At 37.0% G+C, this 25,404-nt stretch overlaps 1 protein-coding gene across 4 annotated transcripts in view; it reads right to left on the reverse strand.

Moving 5' to 3' along the window:
• Positions 1-1,574: 1,574 nt before the first annotated feature.
• Positions 1,575-25,404, reverse strand: part of PPP3CC (protein phosphatase 3 catalytic subunit gamma) — an 81,109-nt gene continuing 57,279 nt past the window's right edge. Inside the window, exons 9-15 of one of the 4 annotated variants that reach the window (XM_043927276.1) lie at positions 23,453-23,578; positions 22,449-22,520; positions 12,102-12,128; positions 11,136-11,217; positions 10,391-10,488; positions 3,517-3,546; positions 1,575-2,405 (exon numbers count right to left, since the gene is read on the reverse strand). In XM_043927276.1, the coding sequence (XP_043783211.1) occupies positions 2,188-2,405; positions 3,517-3,546; positions 10,391-10,488; positions 11,136-11,217; positions 12,102-12,128; positions 22,449-22,520; positions 23,453-23,578 (653 nt within the window). In that variant the 3' untranslated portion in view covers positions 1,575-2,187. The remainder of the gene's footprint in view (positions 2,406-3,516; positions 3,547-10,390; positions 10,489-11,135; positions 11,218-12,101; positions 12,129-22,448; positions 22,521-23,452; positions 23,579-25,404) is intronic. The other 3 variants (XM_043927278.1, XM_043927277.1, XM_043927279.1) reach the window with 3 other exon arrangements.

Below are 25,404 nucleotides of genomic sequence, written 5' to 3' on the forward strand. Positions count from 1 at the left end.
TATTTGCCTCTTGACTGAAGCCCTTACGATTGAAACCCAAGGTTTCTACCTGTGGACCATGTATGTGTAACAATAGCCTCGATGGACAAGAGAATGGGATCAGGGACACCCATCCATCAATCTTGTGAACTGATGGTCAGCGTTGCATGAGATTTCCAAACTGGAGGTCCCTTCTCTGTTAGGACTGGGGGAGAGAAGAGAATGGGGACATCTAGGGGATGAATTCCTCTGATTGTAAAGAAATGATGATCAGTAAAGACAGCTACTGGAGACTCTCCCTCCTTTCAGAAGTTTTACTCACAACCCAAAAAGATCTTTTCTCCTCTTCCCAATATCCTTCCTATCTTTTTTGTTAAGAGAGTAATCTATGCCATCAGGTTCCAATCTCCAAAATACTTTGATTTCTGTCATAAACAAATTGGGAACTGTTAGCAAGGTATAGGAAAACAGAGATAGGTGGGCTAAATCCTCATTCTCCTTATGAAATTATGTGGTTTTGTTTGCTGTTTTTGTTTCTTTTTTGAGCCACACCATATGGCTTGTGGGAGTTCAGTTTCTTGACCAGGAATTGAACCTCAGGCCCTCGGCAGTCAAAGTGTGGAGGAGTTGTAACTACTGGTCAACCAGGGAATTCCCTGAAGTTGTGTTTTTTGAAAAACGTTTTCTGGTGTCCTTGAAGCTCCAAACATAAAGTACTACTGTCTGGGATACATGTTTCAAGGCTGGGCTTCTACATCCCAAATGACATTAAGGAATTCTACAAAATATGCACTTTGGCACAGTGTCGCCCAGACATGTACATTCATTACAAGGCTGACCAGTGAGTTATTACGACATGGCACCTGTCACCAGGCTAAACCAAAAATGGGAGCCTAAGGATCCCTGAAACTTTCTTCACTAGTTGGTTGTGACCTGAAAAACTCAGGGAAGATTATTCAAATATTATATTTGAACACTTGTTTTTATATTCTAAAATACCCAGCAGAGACTAACAATACACAGTTCAACCTAATGAGTGCTAAAAAATGGAGGAACATCCCAGTATTTGACAGACAGGAGATCATAATATCACTCACCCAATGCCCTTCAGCAAGACTTCCAGTTCACAAGGGAACCGTTTTAACCTTGTCAGTTTCCATGACCCTGTGTGTGCGTGCTAAATCACTTCAGTGGTGTCCGGCTCTCTGCAACCCCATGGACTGCAGCCCACCAGGCTCCTCTGCCCATGGGGTCTTCTAGGCAAGAACACTGGAGTGGCTTGCCATGCCCTCCTCCAGGAGCCCCAGTTGGTTTAAAAAATGTCGACACAGAAAAACAGATGGAAGATAGGGAGAAGAGATGTGAGAGCCGATGCGGGGACACGGAAGGGTGTGACTGCCGGAGGCTCTACAGAGGGCATTTATACAGTATTTAGAAATGTCACTTCCTTTGCAGATGAGGTAAATTACCTAGGGTTCAAAAGTAAAAGCAAAAGAATCTGGCAACAGTTAAGAAATCTCCAAAGTTCAAAGGGAAGTTTAAACCAATCACGCTCATGGTTAGATGAATAAATTTTAAGTCATTCTACAAAAAAATCCCTCATTATTTTTTATTTTGCCATACCAGGATACATTAAGAGTAATTGAGAGTCCAGAAGAGAGTAGGTTATTATGGAAAGCATTTCCCTTGGCCCTTAAAATCACTGGGTTTGGGTTATTCACTGAGGAGTTCTACTATAATCAAGTTTTCCATAAGGAGAAGTTTTAGCCACTGAAATCTAAGAGATATTTTTCAGTGGTACCCTGTAGAAAAGGAAAAAGAAAACACCCTTTTGTGTTTGCAAAATGATTAGTCTGAAATGAACAATACTACCTCCAAAAACAAGAGAAAAGGCTGACTAATTCAAGTCAGAAAGCCAGGGAAGAGGTTTCCAAGGCCCTTTTATTTGGGGACAGTCCCCTTTATAACACACGACTTCACTATGTGTCAGACAATCAGATCAGTTCCTAAAAATTAGAGGGGGAAAAAAAAAGGGAAAACAAAACAGATGCATTTTACACATATATTAAACATAAATTAAAAGAATTTATAAAAGGGTCACGTTTCTTACAGAGTAAATGCAGAGTGTATTTTGAATGCACCTCCAGGTTTAAGTTGTTTAAGTTGTTTGTGTTTAGCTTTCCGATAATAAATAAATAACATGGACGATTAGGTCTTGGATCCACCAGTGCCACCACAGGACTCTGAGTCATTACTGGCTCTTCTTCCCTTGTCGCTCCTGTGAGTAGCATTGGCTTGGACCAGTTTCACCGGCCCATCAAAGTACTGGCTATCTTTGCGGGGTGGCATCCGCTCATTAATTCGGTCCAGACCTCGGGCTTCTTCAAAACTCCGGATCCTGTGCTGAAGCGAAAACCCTCTGATGGCTACAGGGAAACAGGAAAGAGAGGCACTCCATTAGACATCGTTTAGGTTTCTTAGCATCCAGCAAGCTCCGAGAGGAAAATACAGAAGGGGGACTGTGGAGCACATGTCTGGTGAAGGCGATGAGCAATATTTGATTTCAGTTAGCCTGGTCTGAAGCTATTGTTTTCTTAAGGCCCAAAGGGCCACTGAAACTGTGAAAGTAATTTTCATAGTTCAGTTCATCACAGCAGAAGTGGACCTGACAAAAAGCCCCCAATATCTTTGAAAGAGTCCCTTATGGGCCAGAAACGTGCTCAGAGAAAGGAAAGAAGGCAACACTAGAATAAGAGAACAAGTGAAGCAGACTAGTTAGTCTAACACAAACATCACACTGACCACACAAAAAAGTAACAAAAGAGCTAATCCGTTTGTTTAGGATAGCTTTTTTTTTTTTTTAATCTTGCAAAACCAGGAGCTGAACTTAAATTAAAAACCATCTAAAAAAATAGTTCCAGGTATTTTCTTTCTGTCTGAACTTCTGTATCACCAAGGAAAGGCATTCCCAGTGTGAACCACCTTCTCTAACAGAACAATTCAATTTATAACACAAGTTTATCGATTGTGATGATTTTCAGCCTCGGATTCATAGATAATTTGTTACTCAAAATTTGTGTAATTTAGCTTGGCTGACTGAGGGTAACCTCAGAAACAAATCAGACTGCATTCCTATCTGCTCTTGCCTCCACTTTTGATATGTTTCAGAATCATTAGATAAAGAGGTTGATGGTTTGAATTTCCAATAATTAAATGGATACCTCATAGCTATGGAAGGGCTATCAGACTGCACCATCTGAACACCCCATGACTGGTTGCTTAAACTTCAGCCATTGCATTCAAACTGAGAGAGCCCAGAAAGGACTTTGGCTGTGGAGAGGGTCATTTGAGTTAATATTAGACAAACGAAGAACACAAAGGCAGTACTTTGTGAGCGTAGCTAGAGTTATCTTTCCCTTTTCTCAGTGTTAACAGTTCTGGTGATGCAACAATAAAAGATGTCTAACATTGACAGAGCTTTTTTAAGAACTAATAGACAGACACATGATCACATCTATCGTAGGAACACGGCCATACCTTCCCGGGCCTCTACCGCTTCTACTGTGGCTGTGACAGACAGGAGCAGTGGCATGCAAAAATGAAGACAGAGAAAGAGTGAGTAAACCAACAGCACCGCTGCCAGCACAGACATCCCGGGGCCCGACCTTTGAGCCTATTTCCATCCATAGTAAAAGTGGACTAGTCAGAGAAGTGAGAGGAGTATTGCGAAAAACTGAACTGGGGGTGGGGGATTTTTCACACTGTAAGTGGCATGAGAACCTTTTAGTTAATGGCATCCATGGCTAAGACAGTCAAGCTGACTCGGAGAAATGAAATGCTGCTTTCCTCATTTTAAATAGCCAGCTGCTAATTTACGCCTTGACATTCATGTATCAAAATACTGACATGTCCAGTCAAATCACCTGATATTACAACCGTTCTTTAGTTTGTGATAGTTCAGATGGTACTAAATGAGCTGCTGCTGCATCCTATTAGAAAAAGTTATTTAAAACTATGAATGATTTCAAGCAACTTGTATAGGGTCTAGCTATCCTTTATAATTACTTAATAAGAGTGGCTTTTGCTACAGTAACTATCCTCCAATTAAAATAAATAATTTTTTTTTTTTTTTTTAAAGAGCAGCTTCTGAATAACAGACTGGCATTTGGAAGAAGAGAAAAAATGGAATATAAGTGAGAGGTTCTTTCTTTTCCAAGGGGTGAATTACTAAGCTGGGAAAGGCATAAAGCTATTCCATTTCAAATACAAATTCATGTACCATCTGGAATTAGAGAAACAGCAGAGGCTGACATGTCCAACTTACATGGCTTCCATTCTCCATGTGAGAGAGCAGGCCAGTTACTAACAAGGCCCTCTTCTTTGTGATGGAAAAGGAAGCTATTTAAAAGTTAAGACTAACAGGTAAACTTTCCTGCATTTGTTTTTTAAGACAGTAAGTCCCCTACATATAAACCTTCAAGCTGAGAACTTTCAAAGACCTGAACATGTGTCCTCATGTTCAGTCACGTAAATTAGTTTACGTGAAACTGCAGCCTTGTCTTCCATTGACTGATGATTCTTCAGTTCTGCCATCTCTCACCTCCTCTAGCCAGCAACTCTTCTTGCCTGTTCACTCGATGCCAGCCCCTGTATGCCAACCGTTATACTGTACTTTTCAAGGTACTGTGCTGTGAGATGAAAAATGTTCCCTTTGTTTCTGTGTTTTTTATGTATTACGTGAAATTAATTGGGTGGGTACCGAGGCTACCTTTGTTGGACTTAGAAACAAACTGGACATATGAACGTGCTCTTGGAATGAAACTTATTCTTATGTAGGGGACTTACTGTATCTGAAAAGGTTACAGGTTGTAGCAAGAAAGATCTTATTAGGAAAATCCTGTCAGCTCCCCCAAAATTAGTTTTTAAAAAGAAGGCAGGGAAGAATGAGTAACAGTTTGCTGTTCCTGAAGCTTTTTATAATCAATCATAGAGGAAAAACTGTAAGAACTGAAAATTAACTTCCGAATGCAATGTGAAAAATGGCAACTTGGAATCAACTTATCAAGTGAGTGTTTACACTTGTCAACCATATGTTGACATGTGTTAAAGCAATGCCACATCCTCCCAAATCCCCTCACAGAGAACAAACAAACTCTCAGAAGAAAAGCACAGTGCCTTCAGACAGGATACTTTAACAGCAACTGTTAGGAAGTGAGAGAATAAAGCTTTACCTGAAATTGTATACAGAGTGTTGGTTTAATTAGACTTTAAAAGCTATGTTTGCGGTAAAATGTGTACTAATATCGCATTATTTTGGGTCCTCCTAGAATTGCTTTTTGCATTGGGTATTACGATATTAGCCTGCATGAGGGATATTCTTTATAAGTAAGAGTCATATAAAACTGAAGAACTGTTTTTTTTTCTCCCTGTACTGAAATACTTTTCTTTATTGAATGAAATTTCTTTACTGAAATATAATTCATATACCATAAAATTCATTTGTTTAAAGTGTACAGTTCAATGATTTTAATATATGTAGAGTTGTGTAGCCATTACCACAATCTATGGTTAGAACATTTTCATCACTCCCCCCCCACCCAAAACAAACCATCTCCCTCCCTCATTCCTTCACCTAACCTTACAATCAATCATTCATCTACTTTCTGTCTCTACAGATTTGGCTGTTGGAGACATGTCCATAAATGGAATCATATACTACGTGGTGTTAGTGATCAGCTTCTTTCACATAGCAAAATGCTTTCAAGGTTTATTTGTGCTGAGGACTGTGTCAGTGTATCATTTCTTTTAAGGACTGAATAGTATAGTTCATTGTATGGACATACCACATGTTGTTTGTCTATTCATTAGGTGATAGACATTTGTGTGGTTTCCACTCATCGGCTATTACAAAGCATGCTGCTGTGAACATTTGTGTACAAGTTTTTGTGTGGCTATGTCTTCATTTCTCTGGGTATTAACTAGGAATAGAACTTCTGGGTCATATGATTAACTGTATGTTCAATCATCAAAGAAATTGCCTGATTGGTTTTCAAAGAGCTGCTCCATTTTACATCCCCACCAGCAGTATATGAGAATCATAATTCCGCTCCATTCTCACCAACACTTGTTACTGTCTGTCTTTTTGATCACAACTATCCAGTGGGTCTTTAATTAAAGTGGTGTCTCACTGTGGTTAATGTCTAATGATGTGGAACATCTTTTTACATGCTTATTGGTTATCTGTATCCCTTCTTTGGAACAATGTCTATTAAATTTTTAACCCATTTTTAATTGGGTAATTTGTCATATTGTTATTCAGTTACAAGAGTTCTTTACAGTTCCTAGATATTAGTCTCCTATCAGATATATGCTTTGTAAAGATGGGGTTGGCCAAAAAGTTCCTTTGGGTTTTTCTGCAAGATGCTATGAAAACACCCAAAGGAACTTTTTGGTCAACGCGGTATTTTCACCCATGCTGTGGGTTGTCTTTTCACTTTCTTGATGGTTCCATTTGTAGCACAAAACTTTAAAACTTTCAATGGAGTGCCTTTATAACTGACCTGTTTTTGTTTTTCTTTTTTTAATCTTACGGTCTTTCCTCTTTATTTTGGCTACTTGGAAGCCTGGAATCAAATGTGTGATTATTGGATTTCACTGGTTTGTTTTCCTTTGTGCTCCAGTTTCTCAGCGTATTTATTTCTCCCACCAAGCTGGACGTATACTGTGACTTACTCAAATCCCCCTGGAATAAGGTGGAGTATAAATGAACGTAGGCTATAAGGCCATATGGGATGGGACCTTGTTCACTGAAGGCTGTCCAAGTAACGTTATATGAACAATAAAAGGTCTTTTCAGCTAATGTGCGTTTGTCACTGAACCTGTGGAACTAAGACTCTGATGGGAAAATAACAAAATTAACTCAGTTCTTGCAAATCAATGAGAGACTAAGAAGCTCTGAAAAGTTTGCTGCAACTTTACTTATGTTCTGACACATTCCTGAGCTTTCTATCAATTTTCGAGTATCAATGCTGCTGCTAAGTTGCTTCAGTCATGTCTTACTCTGTGGGACCCCATACATGGCAGCCCACCAGGCTCCTCTGTCCCTGGGATTCTCCAGGCAAGAATACTGGAGTGGGCTATATCAATAACAATCTTACATTGATTAAAACATTCATATTCAAGTCAGGAATGAAGAGAAACTGCATATATTTGGGACTGAGAACAAAAGGTAGACTAAGGGTTATAAACAACAAGTCTCCAAACAACACATCTATAAAATTCTGTTACTTATCCCAGATTTGCCGATTTACTTCTTCAAATCAAGATCTAGAAAAATTTGATTCAGATTAAAACAACTTTGTGGATCAGCAAATTTTCGAAACGTTTCAAGCAAGGATGTATAGGATGTTCCTTTTTTTCCTTACCCATGTTACTTCCTATTAACTCTAAAATGCCTTGTCAGAGTTGCTCGCAATATCTCACATGACTAACAATGAAGGAATGATGGAAAAGTATTTTGCTTACAAGAAACTGTGCATTTGAGAGGAAAAATTCAATCGGAAACAATATTCTTCCTATGATACTACAGAAGCTAAGAAAATTAATTATATACTTCTAAGGAGAAAATATTCATTCTTCCTCATAAATAAGCTCTAATATTTCAGTACTTGATTTGAAAGAGAAAAGAGGAAACCAATCCTATAAAAAGTATGGGGAAACGAGGCTGTTCCTAAGAATCAATAGCCTTTTGGAATATTCACAAAACACAAAGAATTCCTATAAGAGGTATTCCTACAGGAGAAGAGGAAAAAAGAAAAACTGAAGTAGAAACAATTAAAAAAAAAAAGGCAAAAAAGCAGTGAACTCTAAGTTGTTAATGATTCAACTCCAGTTTTCAAGCCTAGAATTTAGTCACCCAGTGATCTGATCTCATGTCTCTTCCCTCGGCTTGACCAGATCTGTTTATTTTGATAAACATCAACCTTTTCATTCCTGGGTTCTATCAAGCCCTCTCCTTAGGAAGTCAGCACCCATGTGGTTTTCAGAGCTGACATTATGGTTTGAAGAGGCGACTGTGGTACTGTTGTAGGATATGGTTTGCAGGCAAAGAGGCAAACTCCTCTGACTGAGGATCTTTAACCGCCACCCCCCCATCAAATTAAGATATAAACTGCACACAAGTGAGGTACATGCTATGCACAGATCTGAAGTGCACTGCTTAATACATCTTTATATATATGCATGCACTTGTGTAACTACCATCCCAACAGTGATAGAGAACATGACTCCAACTCCAAAAGTCTCCCGTGCCCTTTCTGGGTCCACATTCTCCCACCAGAGGGGCCATTTTGACTTCTTTTACTATTTATGAGTCTGCCAGTTGTTGTTGTTTTTAAAGCAGAAAAATAATTTATTCCAGAAGACAGCAGAAGTAAAGTCACCCTGAAATACACTCAGGCATAATCCTGGTGGGACAGACCTTCCTGCTGAGCATGTTCTCCTGCTAGCTGCCCCACCATCCTGCTCTCAGACCCCTCACTGATGCTCACGTGGTGAGCAGGCAGGAGCAGCCTTCAGATCCACAGGTTTCACAGTCACGTATTCTTAATACAGTCAAGTATTTTTCTTAGAAAAACAGCACTTTTTTTTTTTTCATTTTATTATTTTTTAATTGTATTTTTTTCTAGAAGAGCACTTCCTTTTTTTTTTTCTTCATTATTTAATATTTTTAAGCTCTCCCCCACCCCCAAGAACAGCACTGTCTGTCTCAGTTCAGTTCAGTCACTCAGTTGTGCCTGACTCTTTGCGACCCCATGGGCTGGAGCACTCCAGGCTTCCCTGTCCATCACCAACTCCTGGAGCCTGCTCAAACTCATGTCCATTGAGTCGGTGATGCCATCCAACCATCTCATCCTCTGTCGTCCCCTTCTCCTCCTGCCTTCAATCTTTCCCAGCATCAGGGTCTTTCTATCTCAGTAGAGTATGCAAACATTTTATGGAGTTTGTACAGTTTACTTTAAGTAGGCACACAATTTGTCAAAAGGTGAGAAAAGGTGACAGGGAAAATTGTACTGCATTGTAGAGTAAGACGTTCCAATGTGCTGTGAATATTTAAGCAAGTGGATGGCCAAAGTAGGCACATCAAGAAAGGTGGTCAGGGTATTGAGGTGATTTTACATCTCTTCGTGACTAGAGACAACAGCTCAGTGACCAGGTCACCAACAAGGGGATGATAACTCCCTGGCTGGGACCCACAGGGATGAACCAGGGCTCCAGGAAGCTGATGAAGCCCCAGGAACATGTTCCTCACGATGAAGGCATCATGAGGCTGTGTACCCCATGGCTGTGGCCAGAGCTGCCAGCCCCTGCCCCACACCCTCACTTTGGTCCCACCCAGAAGTGTTCGTCTGCCTGCTCCTGAACATCATACAAGTCAGTCTGTGTTCTTTTGTATCTAGTGTTTTTAGTTAAACATGGTATCCACGAGATTCAACCATATATTCATAATATTATTTTTTGGTATATATTCATGATGTTACCTTTATCGCTGAGTAATACTCCATTGTATAAATATTAAGTGGAATATTTTTTGCATGTATTCATAATGTTTTTGCATAGATTCATAACATTTTTATTGCTTGGTTATAGGGTAGACAAATGTTTTGATTTACTGCCCAACAATTTTCTGAAGTAGTTGAACCAATTTACAAATGCACTGGCAATAAATATATCTAGTTCTCCACAAACTCACCAACACTTGATATTGTCACACTTTTAAATTTTAGCCATTCTAGAGGATGTGTAGTGGTATCTCACCATGGTTTTATATCCATTTCCCAGAAGAGTAACTATTTTAAGCATCAAATTTTCATATGCTTTTTGGTCATTTTGATACTCTCTTTTGTGAAGTACTGTTAAAATTTTTTGACCATTAAAAAAAATTAGCATTCGTATTTTTCATATGGAGTTGCAGTTCTTTAGACTCTGAATGTAAGTTCTTTGTCAGACATATGTACTACAAAAATCTCTCAGTTTACAGTTTGTCTTTTCCCTTTTTTAGTCATGAATTTCTGTGAACAGACATTCTTAATCTTAATGAAACTCATTCATTAATTTTTTTCTTTTAATGTTAGTGCTTTTTGTGTCATATTTAAAATTTTATCTTCCTCAATGCTTAGTTTGCATATCTTTTTCTGGGAAGTTCTTTTTTTATCTTTTACATTTAAATTATAATTCATTTTGATTTAGTTTTTGCACATGGCGAGAAGGATCAATCCATTTTCTCCCCTCCAGAGATGGATATTCAATTGCTTCAGTGCCACTAACTGAAAGGAGCCTTAATTTCCAATTTGACACTAATGCTGGATAACAGGAGCCCACACTCCATGAAAGAAGCGTTGCTCATACTCACCTGTCTCAATGGTCTGCTTTCCTCCTGAGAGGACACCCAAAGGGAGTGTCCCCGTAGGAGTCAGGCCCTTGAGAGTTAGCACACTCTCACTCTCTTCCCTGCAAAAGAAGATCAAAGCCCCGGGTTAATGCCAGGCAGGGTGTCTACCACTCAGTATCTACAAAGATACTTGAAAGAAGACAAGAAAAGATGCACAAAGATGGAGGATAGGTACTCCTTCTTCTACCCCTTCCCTGACTCCAAAAACGGATGTTTTCTGTACATATTTCAACTTTAAGCAATTAGCCAAAAAAAAAAGCAATTAGCCAGGCCCTGCTTTTCAATTAGAGCCACTTAATAGTCAGGTGTTAATCTGTGTTTTGCATACATTACCCTATTTAATCCTCCAAATAACCTTAAAAGGCAGATCCTGCTATTATCTTTTACAGGCCAAGAAAATGAGGCACAAGATGACATGGCTGAGAAGACACAGGGCCAGGATGTGAACAGAGGCCACTGAGCTCCAGAAATCACTGGAATGAAATCACTAGCACTCACTGCACTGTATCTAAGCTCACACCAAATAAACGTTTGCCAGAATTGTTTCTAGTCACTTTAACATGTAGGACTGATTCAATCTGCATTCAACCCAAAGACCCAGTTTCGATACCACACTCCAATTCTAAAACTACCGATCTGAAATCAACTTCTAAATCACTCTCAAAACATGATTATTGCACACCATAATGACAAGACTTCTCCTTACCGAAGAATTGAAAAGACCCGTGCCATCTTCCCAATAGCTCTGATTTTATTCTTGATGATCTCCTTGCGGACAGTAGTGCCTCCTTAGAGAATACAAACAATATGTGAGCTAAAGGAATATGTTAACAGGTTTAAAAAAATGCAGGATGAAGTGCCTCTAAGTTAAAGAAATGGTTTTAAACAAAGAAATCGAGGCCTAAGTTTGTCTAAACAAACAAAAAACCCAGGAAGTTTTAAGGAGCAGGAGAAAAAAATAAAGATGAAGTAAAAAAAATGGAGGGGCCACCAAAGGGACAGAGTGAGCAGATTTTTGAAGGTAGGAACTTACTGGTGTTTCTGAAAGGTAGAACACAGTGAAGAATGAAATACGTATAAACAAAGACAGTTGGTACTACAGCAAAAATATCTCTTGAGAATGCTGTGGGCCACCTTACGATGCAGGGCTTGGTCAACCAAATGGCAAGGGATGACTTAAGCAGTTGTCTTCTACATGGAAACACAGAACATAGCTGACTCTCCTGAATCGAGCAGGAGCTGCTCCCATTCTATCATCCTCACTTACACACTGGTGAGTTATTTCCAACCACAGACAGTGGTGCAGTACAAATGAGGATGATGGGTAAGGTATTTTATAAAACATCAAAAAAGTTAACAGAAGACTTTGTGGCCTTTTCTCATACCAGATTTAGGAAACAGCTCACACACCAGAAGTCAGTGTCCAGGCATGCATCAGGTGGCCGCATTCAAAAGTCAGAAACTAAGAAAGATGGCCTCTCCTTCCTCACCCACCCAGCTCTCAAAACCCTGCAGGATCACACAGCAGGGGCCAGAGAAAACGTATACATTAAAATAGGGAGGAGGGAGGGCCTGTCTGAAATTATTCAACTATAACTAAAAAAGTCTAATTAATAGACCGTGATGAGACAGACAGCAAGTATTAAGCTCGTAGCACATTCTGTTCAGATACCTTTCTGAAAGCTTGAAATGTAGTGATCTTCAGGGAGAAGAGACACCAAGAAACAAGGAGATGGAAATAGAAATATGGGAAGAGAAATTTAAGTTTGCATGGAAGAGAGAGAAAAACAAAATCAAAGTGAGATGCAATGAGAGAAGCAGGCTATTATCTTTATCAGCTCAGAAGAGACATCCTTGGTATCATGATAGAATATTAAATTACAGACTTCTTGCATGGAGTCTTCAAAGTTTTAAATGAATTCACATCTCTTATTTTCCATCTTATTCTATCCCCACAGATCATGAAGATAAAATCAGACAAGGAAAAAAGATATTATTTGTGTAATAAACAATGTTGAAAACAATGAACAAAGGATAGAATGAACAGCGCATACATTTCTGAATGGAGCATCATGTTTTCGTATGATGATCACAATTATCTTCTCATCTCCTTCTGGAGATATTATAGTTTTTCCATGTTTAAATTTTATATAGTCTTTAGAATCTCAAGTTCATCTATTTGGTTGTTTTTTGCTGTTGTCTCAGAGACTCTCCGGAGAAGTCCCATAGCCCTTGGTGTTTGCTCATCATTAAGAATGACAGACTAGAAAGCTTTCTGAACTGGTTGGCGGTTGACTGCTGACTTGGAGCTTTCTGTACATGGAGTGATCAGGGTGGGTCTTTTTTTAGGGAATTTTCTGTATCAGTACTGAGAACGTGCGCACATGTGCCTGTGTGCGTGTTAGCTGTTCAGTTGTGTCCGACTCTTAGTGACCCGATGGACTGTAGCCCACCAGGTGCCTCTGTCCATGGGATTTCCCAGGCAAGAATACTGGAGTGAGTATAGCCATTTCCCTCTCCAGGGCAATCTTTCTGACCCAGAGATTGAATCCGGCTCTCCTGCATTGCAGGCGGATTCTTTGAGCCACAGGGAAGACCACCGAGAATGTGCGGGATTACTTAATTTACCTGTTTTTGGCAAAGTTATCGATGCCCTCAACTGTATCCCTGTCCAGAAATTCTTTGGTTTATACTATTTTAGATATTAGCCTCTGGTCTTGGGAGAAAAGACAGCTAGGACTTTAACTGCCTTTCAAATACCTTTTACCTGCTCTACTTATTTTAGCTAGGGGCCCATCTCCCTCTTCTCAATAGTCCCCAATTCTAGCAACTGGTGTAGTCTAGCAATTCCTCTGCTTTTTGAAGATTCTGTGCTGAACTCAGCATTCTACATTACTAAGCCAGGCTTCAGCTTTCTTGAATCAGCCAAGTTAGTCATACTAATTCATTTGTTTCCTGGCTTCCAAAATTCCTACAAAAATCTCTACATTTTTGTAGGCTTATAACTTTGGTAAAAAAAACTCTTCTATTGTGAAGTATGATAAACTTACAGAAAAGTACATAAAACAAAGGCAGACTCAATGCTTTTTATTAAAACACAAATGGCCACATAACCAGCCAGGACAATAAACAGAACCTTGCCAGCACCACAGACTTCCCCCGACTTGGGCCCCTCCTAGTAATTAACAGTCTCCCTCTTCCAAAAGAAAATTGTTCTCTTGACTTCTATCGGAATCACTTTCTTGCCCTTCTTTATAGTTTTACCATTTAAGCATGTTTTCACAAGCACTAGTTTAAATTTTCTTTTTAATGTTATGTAGTTGGAACAATCAAATAATGCATTTTTGTGTCTGGCTTCTCTTGTTCAACATTATGTTTTTAAGATACATCCATGTTTCCCCTGCTCCTATAGTTCACTGTCATTATTGCATACAATTCCTCTATAAGAATATGCCACAATCTATTTATCCTTTTCACTGTCAATGGTCATCTGGGCTGATTTCAACTTTTGGCTAATTCGGCTGCTATGAATATTCTGGTGTATTTCTCTTAGCTGCACATATTTATGCTAAGTACATTCCTAGAGTTAGACTGCTCAGATATAAGGTATGTATATGTTCAACTTTGGATAATGGTTTGGCATTATCTACTAAAGTGGATGTATCCATTTATACTTTAGTATATGAGCATTCCTGTTGCTATACATTCTGGTCAACATTTGGTGTTATTCATGTTTAATTTTAGCCACTTTGGTAGGTATGCAGAATCACCTATTGTGGTTTTAATCTGCATTTTCAAAATGACTAATGTGGCTGAATAACTTTTCATATTTTTATTGGCCATTTGGATATCCTCTTTTGTGAAGTGCTCATTCAAGTCTCACCTCATTGATCATTGTAGTTTTTTATATATTCTGCAAGTGAACTGTTTTTCGGTTGTAGCAAATATCCTCCCCCATTCTGTAGCTTGTCTTTTTTTTTAAACATTCATTTATTTGGCTGCTCCAAAGGTCTTATTTGTGCTTTCGATCTTCACTGAAGCATGTGGGATCCTTAGTTGTGGCATGTGAACTCCTTAGCTGCAGCATGTGGGATCGAGTTCCCTCCAAGGGACAGAAGCCGGGCCCCCGGGCACTGGGGGTGCAGAGTCCTGGAGCCACTGGACCACTGGGGAAGTCCCTGTAGCTGTCCTTACACACTTAGTCTTTTGATAAACACAAGCTCTAATTTCTAATGCAGTCCAATAATTTCCTATATCGCTAGTGTTTTTTGTGTATTGTTTAAGAAATTTTCCTCTACTTCAAGGTCATGAATGCATTCTATGTAATACATATTAGAAGCTTTATTGTTTTGCCTATCATATTTGAATGTGTTAGTCCATCTGGAATTTATTCTTGGGTTTAGAGTAGGGGTTAGGTTTAATTTTTTTCTCAAATAGATATCCTCAACCATACCAATACCATCGTTTCCCTACTACTTTGCAGAGACGCCTCTAGTGTAAATCAAGTGTCTATCCATGTGGGTCTGCTTCTGGATTCTCTGTTTCACTGCTCCTCTGTCCTTGAGCTAATAATTCCAGTTACTTTCTTCTTTGACCTTAAATATTCCCATATGAATTTCAGAAACTACCCTTAGAAGTTCCATATAAATTTTAGGGTCAAATTGTTAATATTTGACTTTGTATTGAATCTGCAGATCAATTTGGGAGTAACATATCTTTATAACATTGAATCTTCCAATAATCTATGAACATGGTATTTCTATTTATTTAGATGTCCTTTAATTTCTCTAATAATGGTTTAGTTTGTTGCTTAGAGGTATCACACATTATTTGTTAGATTTATTGCTAGGAGTGATATTGTCAATGGCATCTTTTTAAAAATTTCATTTTGTTTGTTGCTGGCAAATAGAAATACAGTGATTTTTGCTTTCTGACTTTGTATCCAGCAGCTCTGCTACATCTGTTTATTGATTCTAATAAATAATCTATAAACTTTAAAATTTCCTCTATATATAATCATATAAATAATGATCTATAAATCTATAAATAACTATCGCTTTGTTCCTTCCTCCTCAATCTTTATACCTTGCCTTTCTTTCTATTGCCTTACTGTACTGGCTACGACTTCTAATAAGATATTTTAAAGAGGTTTTGATAGCTGGCATCCTTGTCTATTCCCAATCACTAAGGGAAGCTTTCAATATTTCACATATGATATTTGCTAAGGTTTTCACAGGTACATTTGTCAGATTAAAGAACTCCTTTCTAAACCTAGTTTAAGAGATCTATTGTAAAATGAAGGATGAATCTTATCCAATGCGGTTTCTACACCTGGTGAGGTAATGATTTTTCTCCATTTTTTCCCTTAATGCAGTGAATTATATTAATTGATTGATTTTTAAAAAAAAACTCTGACCATGCCTGCAGCATGCAGGATCTTAGTTTTCCAACCAGGGATCAAGCTTGTGCCTCCAGATTTGGGAGCATGGAGTCTTAACCACTCAACTGCCAGAGAAGTCCCTGTTGACTGATTTTTAATATATATATTTTTTACTTTTCAATAGTTTTAGATGTATAGAAAAGTTAAGATAGCATAGACAGTTTCCATACACCCTCTCCTAGTTTCCACTATTATTAATATCTTACATTAGTAAGATATCTTCAAACATCTTATTTGAGTAAGTTATATTTTTCTAGAAATCTATTTTATCTAAGTTCTGAATTTTACTGGTATAAACTTATTCTTGTTATTTTCTTAATGTCTGTAGGATTGGAAATGAATGTTGTCTTCTTTTTCAGTTCTGTCATCAGTTATTTTTGTCTTTTTTACCAGAGATTTGTCAATTTGACTGAAATGGGTACATTCTGGTTTTACTGCTCCCCTATCCTATATTTTATTTATTTAGTTAGTTTTTGAAGGGTGCCCTGCATAGCTTGTGGGATCTTAGTTTCCCGACCAAGGATTGAACCCAGTCCCTCGGTAGTAAAAGCAGAGCCCTAACCACTAGACCAGCAGGGAATTCCCTATACTGTATTTCGTTTTGTTTCTTATGCTTCTCGTAACTTCTTTATTTCATTCCACCTGCTTTCTTTAGGTTTAATATGCTAGCCCCTTTTTCTCTTTATTTCTTGAGACAGATTTTGATTTTTCACCTTTCTTCTTTTCCAACATATGCATCTGAGGCTATAAGTTTTCCTCTAAGTATGATGTTAGATGCATCTCTCAAGCATTATTGTTTATTTTTGTTCAATTTGGATCATTTTGTATTTAAGCACTGATTTTTACAAAATGTGGTATAAAGGTCAACTAAATTTACAATTTAATTTGTTCATGTAAATTGCCTTCAAAATACACTGTAGCTAAGATGTGTATAAAACTTTACATGCATTTTGGAAGCAATCACACAGAAGCAGTTGCTTTTTCAACAAAATTAGGCAGTTTCACATCCCTTTTGGTCCGTCTCCCACAGAATGTGAGGTGAGAGGCCTATGGACCTTGTTGTACACATTGAACCATTCTAGGTAATGATTCATCTTCTCTGCTTGTAGGTAACTTGAGACACTAAGCCAGATGCCTGATTAAAATTTCTGAAAGAGAACTCCTTGTTGATGGCATCTCTCTCACTTAATTCTGACCATCCAGCTGCTTTCAGGTCAAATATAACTCAGTTCCTCTTGTCTGCTGTCAACAGCAAACATCTGCTGAAGTTCTGGTTCCAACGCCAAACCCACGCCCGTCTGGGGCACTGCCTGCCTCAGGTTTCAATGTGCACTGCTTTTTATTTTCAGTTCAACTTATTTTCAAATTTTAATTGTGATTTATGATTTGACTGCTGGATAATTAAGTATATTTTAAAATTTCCTAAAACACGGTGGTTTCTAGTTATCTTTTTGTATTGACTTATATCTTATCTGCATACAGGCAGAATATAGTCATTGTGATTTTAATGCTTTGACACGTGAAACTTGCTCTTAACCCAGAACATTTTTTGTAAAGGTCAAGTTTTATAAGTGTTCATGTCTGTTTGAAAAGAAGGTATAGCAGGTATGTTAGACGCTTTCTCTTTACATGTCGATTGTTCTGCCACGAAGTTGTGTCCAGCTCTTTGTGACCCCATGAACTACAGCACACCCAGCTTCCCTGTCCTTCACTAGCTCCCACAGTTTGCTCAAGTGCATGTCTGCTGAGTCAGTCTAGTAGGTCAAGTTTATTATTTGCATTCTAATTTTCTACAACATTTTTAGTTTTGTTTGTCTGCTTATTTCTGCCAATTCCTGAAAAATATTTGTTAAATTCTCCCACTATCACTGTGGACATTTCTATTTCTCACTGTACTTTGGTTAATCTTTGCTTTATATATTATGAAGCCATTTTACAAAAATTTTTCATCTTTTTGTTTTAAAGTTTATTTCATGTAATTTTTCAGTATTTATTTTTATTTATTTATTTGGCTGTACTGAGTCTTAGTTGCAGCACATGGGATCAATGATCTTTTTTACAGCATGAGAACTCTTAACTGTAGCATGTGAGATCTAGTTCCCTGGCCAGGGATCAAAGCCAGGCACGCTGCGCTAGAAGCATAGAGTGTTAGCCACTGGACTACTAGGGAAGTCCCTATTTCATGTAATATTAATCTATCTGCAACAGCTTTTCTTTGGTTAGTAGACTATATTCTTCTTTTACTTTCAAATTTTCTGTATCTTTATGTTTTATCTCTTATAAAACATCATACAGTGTTTTCTTTTGTTTAATCTTACCTGACAATCTTATCTATTTACATGTAATGAGGTTGCTGACATATTTATCATCATTTATTTATCCTCTTTGCCCTAGTGTTATAAGTACCTTCCCTCCTTTCTTGCCATCTAGACTATTTTTTTATTATAGTCATGTTCCCCCTATAATTTAAAGATTACACACTTTTTAAAAAAAACTCTCTCTTCTTGAAAATTACTCTGCATATTACACCATGCATCTCTTACTTATCAAAATATAATGTTAACAGGTACTTCCCCCCAGCTTCCCCAGATAATATAAAGTCCTCAAACACTTTAATTCTATCCCACTGCCAACTACTATTGTCATATATTTTAATTGTCTTTTAAATTCAGTAAAACATTATTATGATTGTTTAATAAGGTCTACATTCATTTTATTTACCCATTTACGTATTTTCTACTATTCTCGTTATTTCTTCCTGACTCTCCAAGCTTCCATCTGGTATTTTCCTTCTGTTCGAGTAACATTCTTTAGAATTTCATTTAGTGTGGGTCTCCTGGTATTTCTTTTAGTATAGCGTTTACAGGGAGGAATACCTGAAGAGTGCTTATTTCTTCATTTTTAAAGGCTATTTCTGCTAGGTATAGAATTCTAGGTGTAGCAATTATTATCTTTCAGTGCTTTGAATATGTTAGTCCATGGTTTCCTCCTTCCATTGTTTCCATTAAGAATATACTGTCAGTTTAACTGTTCTCTTTTGAAAGTAATCTTTTTTCCCCCTGGTCTAATTAAGATCTTTTTCTTTGTCTTTCATCTGAAGCACTTTTACTGTGATGTACTTAGATATTATTTTCTTTGTATTCATTCTGCTTTGGTTTGGGGGACTTCTTCAATCTGCGGCTTAACTAATCAGTACTAAAAAACGTTTATCCATTATCTCTTCAAATACTGGTTGTACCCCATCCTCTCTCTCTCCTAAGATTGATTCCAAACACACAGCTGATATCTGTTCACTGTGTCTTCCATGTCTTATACTTTTTCTGAGTATTTTACTCTTTCTCTTTGTGATGTATTCTAGGTTGTTCCTTCTGACCTATATTCTACTTCATTTATTCTCTGTTTAGCTTTATTGAGTCTTCTATTAATTCATCTGTTAAGTTTTTTTATTTTTCATTCTTGGAATTTTCTTTTGGTGCTTTATCAGCTCTGCTACACTGTTTTTTTATAATTCACAGTTCTCTGTCAAAATTTTTAATTCAGTCTTTTATATTCTTGAACATAGTTAGCCTTGTTTAATTTTTTAGCACAGTGATTTTAAAGCTTGGTCTGATAAAGCTAACGTTTGAAGAACTTACGGGACTTTTTATTTCTCACTCTTTCTGCTCATTTTCACTCGTGTTGTTATGTCTTCTCATATATCTACTTATTTTTGGTTGTGAGCCATGTATTATATTTGAAAAACTTCAGTAGTTTAAGGTTCTATATAATGCTACCTTAGTCTGAAAAGGTTTGCTTTTGCCAGATGCTTGGGACTACCTTATTTAAATTTCAGAGATGGAAATGATCGAGGATAGTCCCTTTCAGGGAATTATATTTCTAGTTCATCCTTACTCTTACACAGATACAAGCTTTAGGGGCCCAAAACCAATCAGCAGAAGCTTAACCGCACTCTATCCATTTTTGACAAGTCATGAACTCCCAACTTTCTTAGCTTCTATCAAGAGGGCTGGTCAGTCTCTTAGCCCCCACTTTTGAAATTCATGAATGTGTTTAGGAGAAAATTAGTCCCAAATGTTACCAATGTCTTACCTCTCTGGGTGTATGCTTTTCCCCAGATCTCTACTTGGTAATTTTTTTTCACTTCCTTGGCTTTCTGAATGCCTCTGAAGCAACTTTTTAAAATATTTTGTCTAGCTTTTCTACTTGTCTTAAGAGTCAGGCTTGGTTTGAACTGTCTGGCATTATTAAAGCAAAAATTCTTAGCTTTTATATCATTTGGATAAAACCAAAATTGTAATTTTAGTGTGGTTTCAGGAAGGAATGGATTTAGAAGTATGTTCAATTCACCAGCTTAACCTAAAACATTATTCTTTATCTCCCTTCAGAAAAAAAAATTTTTAAAGCCTGTATCAGTTTATAGCCACACACTTTGTTAAAGAAAAAGGAAATTAGAAGATTCTATACATTTACTTTTGTACTTAATATCTAGCACACTTTCCGTATCAGCACCAATAGCTCTACTTCATTTTTTCACTTTTTAATGGCTGTACTTCATACTATTCAATCTAACTCAACAAATATTTGCCTACTTTGCTCATTCACCTACTATACTTGGTTTTGAGGTGATAATGGTAAGCAAAAACTAATTTTGTCCTCATCACTCAAGTCCCTGTTGAGTGACTTGTAACAACATATATATATTAACAGTATAAATAAATGCAAAATTATAACTCTATCAAATGCTAAGAAGTTAGCACCATTGATGTGAGAACAGGTCAGGTGTGTTAGGTCTAGTCTGGGAGATCAGAAATACCTTCCATGATGAAGTGGCAGTAAGTTGAATAGGAACTAACTAGAAGAGAAGTGGGAAGGAAAGGAGGCTTACAGCAAGGAAATAATCTAACTCTATGTTGACAATCTACCATATGAATATATCATAATTGACTTACCCTGCTCTCCTCTGAGGGATATTGTGATATTTGAATCTTTTGCTACTATATATGATACTTTGATAAATATTCCCATATATAATTTTTGGTATAATTTAGGAATCTTATCCTTACAATACATATAATATAGCATTATAAGGATACATATAATAGCGTTAATACATACAAGAGAGTTCACAATAATTTCCACTTAGATTAAAATATAAAATTTACTAGATCTATTTCCTACATATTTCATTCTTTCCTAACTTGAATTCTTTGTTTTAATTTTCACTTGGCTGCACTATTTTCACAAGAACTGGTTCCCTGCAGTGATCTCCTATCCCATTCATAAAGGTAAACATAGTTATGCTCCATCTGCTCTGCACCTTCAATGTGGAATTTGAAGCCTAAGTATGTGCAGGACTTTCGTCTATATTCTCAAAGTAAGCTGGGCTTTCTTCACAACACAGATACTTCATCCTAACAGCTGAGTGAATCACCTTAGTATAAGCTTGGAGAGAATGAGGCAGTCAAGAGGTTTATGCTAAGGTGCCACCATCTTTTCAGAATCTCCTGCGTTCTCAGATGAGTTAGGATCTATGTTTAAAATCAAACCTCTCACAAAATACTAGGAAAAAAAATACTTGGCTACATAAACAAAATGTAACTATATAAAAATCTCTCAGGCCAATAAGAAGAAAAACAAACAAGCATGTAACAGTACAAAAGGGGAAAATGCATGAATTGACAGCTCACAAAAAAGAAATAAAGGAGGTCAACAAGCACAAGAAAAAAATGCTCATTAGTCATCATAAAAATAGAATTTTAAATTAAAAAACACACCAGACTATAAAAATTAAAATAAGTAGTATTTAAGAGAGCACTGTGACCTACATGTTGCACATGACAAATGTGAACTGTTACAGCCTTTCCAGGTGATCTGTGTCTAAATTAAAATTGTAAGTACTGATTGACACAGATTTTCAATTTCTAGAAATCTATCCTACGGAAATAATCAAGAAAGTATTATTTTTCATTTCCTAATAGTGCTTTCCATTCTTTCATACCACATGTCAACATCTGGCTTTATTGTTTGTTTTTCTCACCACTAGAATACAAGCTTATTGAGAGCAAGGACCTATATAGTTCTTGGCACATATAAGGCATAAAATAAACGTTGATTGTTGGACAGAATATGCAAGGATTTATCTATAAAAATTTTCAAAACTGTGGAGTTGTAAAAGAAAAAAGTTGGAAAAAATCCAAAATCCATCAGCAGAGGATTGGTTAAAACAAACAGTAACCAACATGGACAACTATGTAGCCATTGAAAATTAGTCTACAAAAATACCAGTAAATGTATGTGATGCTATCACATGACTTCATTTTTGTTAAAAAGAAAAAAAGAGGAGAAAAAGATGCTAATAACAGTATTTATATCACGATGTTAACAGTGGGTATCTATGAGATGGTAGGATTACTGGTAACTTTTTCCCCTTATTCATGGTTTCCTGTATTTTTCAAATTTTATTTTTCTACAACAAACACAATTATTTTTTACTAAGGCAAAGAAAATTCTCCAAAACAAACTAAAACGCAAACCAAAAGTTCTTTGTTTCTAGTTCAGAGAAGGAAAAGGCAAGTTTACCTTCAAGTTCATCATCAGAAATCAATTCATCATCAGAGCATATGTTGAGAATGTTAACCAGCATCTCTGTGACTAAATGACAAGACAAAATAGTCCAAAATTTGTGTAGTTAATAAGGCACTTTCTCTAAAAGGATGTGGATATATAAACAAACATATATATATTAAATAAACACAGATAAAAATGATTGATTGTTTTGCTATTCAGAGTAGCTTAAGGAGCAGCATTAATGTAGACCTTCAAGTTTATACAGACTTGGGGGAAGATTACTTGTTCCAGTTAAAGCACAGAGTCTTTGAAGATTCTAATGCTTAACAACTTGATTTCATTTTAGACTGCTGCCAGTTTAGACTTTTCTACACTGACACACCCAGGAGAAGATTCCCTCCCATTTCACAAAGACAGTAAGCCACCAGGCCGACGTACAACAGACTCACAGATTTGCACTGCTCATTTGCTGGTGCTCAGTCACTCTTGTCCGACTCTTTATGACCCCATGGACTGTAGCCCTCCAGATGGCTCTGTCCATGGAATTTTCCAGGCAGGAATACTGGAGCGGGTTGCCATTTCCTTCTCCAGGGATCTTCCAGACCCAGGGATCGAACCTGCATCTCCTGCATTGGCAGGAGGATTCTTAACCACTGTGCCACCTGGGAAGCTTATTTGTATAGACGCATAAATAGAATTCTAAGGATAAATCTTCCCATTTAAGTCTCTTTATCACAGAAGGAAAGGTTATTTTTACTGTTACTTGTTATTCTAACATCTTGATCATACAAGGACAGCTATTTTAAATTGATACTTAGAAAAAGAAAATCACAATCAACTAGAATTATAATTTAAAATCCAATTAAGCGCCACTTAAAACTCTGTAGAGAACAATGAAAACGGAAAACACTTCTGATAACTTTAAGAAAAACTCTTCTGAACCATCAGGGAATGCATGCAAGTAGCAGGGTGTCACTAGTTAGGATAACTGATGGTCCCTGTCTTAGTTCTCTTACCTTTTTCCCCAACAAATGGCAAAGACCACGTGAAAACATCCATGAAGTTTGGAAGCCAGTAAGGGTGTGGAGAACAGTTAAACTGCCTGATATTCATGACGTTGTTTTCATATTTTAACACAGCAGCTAAAAAGGAAAAAGAAGAAAAATATCTGGCACGGAGGAACAGGACATGGTAAATGGTATACTGTATACAGCTGTGTACCTACTACCCAGATTTCAGGAACTGACTTTCCATTTATAAATTTAGGACACATGGAAAATCTTACAGCATGTTGTACAGTTTATTCTTTTAAGAATTATCCCAAAGAACAAAGTTACCTGAAGAGCTCATATAATAAAAGTACAAAAGAAACTTAAGCTCTGAGACTTCAAAGGTCTTGCATGGTAACTATCTATAGAAATCTCAGATTCCACATGAGAAAAATTTCATCATGATTTCCATTTATAGGCCAAATGGTTACAATTACAACTTTCCTTTGATGGCAAACATTTCTCATTAAATGAACACAGCCTGTTTTCCTAGTCATTAGCCAGGGCCAAAGATTTTATAAACTCTCTAGGAGTTTATAACATAGCAGTTATTAATTCATAGTGGGGAATGCAAATAGATGGTAAACTTGGAGCAGTTTAACAAGGTTCCAAGTAGATTAAATCACTTCTGCACACAATATGTGAATAAAAATTGTCCATCTCTCCTATACACAGTCAGTATACTGCTCACACTTTAAATGTTTAATATTAACCGGTTCATATACATATATTGCACACACACATACTTTGGTACCAAATTGATTCTCTTTATACTTAAAATTTTTTAAAAATCCATTCCCTTAGTTTGCATCACCAGCAATGCAATGTGGTTTGCATTATTCTGCATTATTCTATTAAATTATTCTTACTGTGATCATAAATAGAATAGGGTACAACAGTTCTCTAGAAATGACAGGTATAGGTCATCTCCTGATCCCTGTCTCTTTGCTTATTATAGATACCCTAGTATTCTCAAATTTTTAAGTCACTGAATATTTAAAATGTTTACCATATATTATTAAATAAATATATGAAAACAGGATTTTCAGCTTTTAAGAAGCTTCTAATACTGGTTACAATGTACATGTCCCATTATTTTCATGTATATGTATTTTATTTAAGTTAGACGAATATATAAATATTCAACAATTCCCTCAATCTACACAAGAAAAAGAGATGGACGGTGGACATAAAAATAGAAACAGAGATCTTTAAAAATCATGACTTAAAGGTCTTTCACGTAACCAGTAGAACTACTGATAAAAAATGTCTGTTCGTACCAGTAAGTCTAAAGAATATGCAAGAAAGAAAAGCGATAGGAAAAGAAGAAGGAAAGGGGGACAGAGTCATCTTTTTCAAGAGGAATAATGAAGCATCACCAGAGATTATTTTAGATGCCACATTTTCTTCCTTCCCCATCCCCCCTAAAAGGTTAAGAAATGACCAAGGAAAACAAGATTGTCGCAAGGTAAAGGATGTTACCAATTAAGTCAAGGCCAACAAAAAACTCAGAATCAACTGTGACTCTAAAATAGTTTACTAATGGAATGATCAAAACAAGACCAGATTAGAATGAGGCAAAGAACAAGCTGGCAGTTAGTTAAGCTAGTAAAGTGATTGCTGATTTAGATGACATGTTTTAGCTTAGCACACTGATAAATCCACCGGCCAATCAATAGACACTTTAATAGTAAGGTTAATAAAGGGAGTAAGAAGGGAACGTCTTCATCACAGATATGAGGGTGAGGGACAGACTGTCCTTGAGGAAGTCTGACGACATGAGTGGCACATACCATTCATAAGGGAGGAAACAAAAACAAAACTAAGTTTCTACTAGGAAAAGGGAAATAAGAAAGAACGGACTTAGGGAGAAGCAGAGTACTGAAGGATACCCAAGACTCGGAAAAGAATGATGAGAA

Source organism: Cervus elaphus, chromosome 16, assembly GCF_910594005.1.
Source record: "Cervus elaphus chromosome 16, mCerEla1.1, whole genome shotgun sequence".
Classification (NCBI taxonomy): domain Eukaryota; kingdom Metazoa; phylum Chordata; class Mammalia; order Artiodactyla; family Cervidae; genus Cervus; species Cervus elaphus.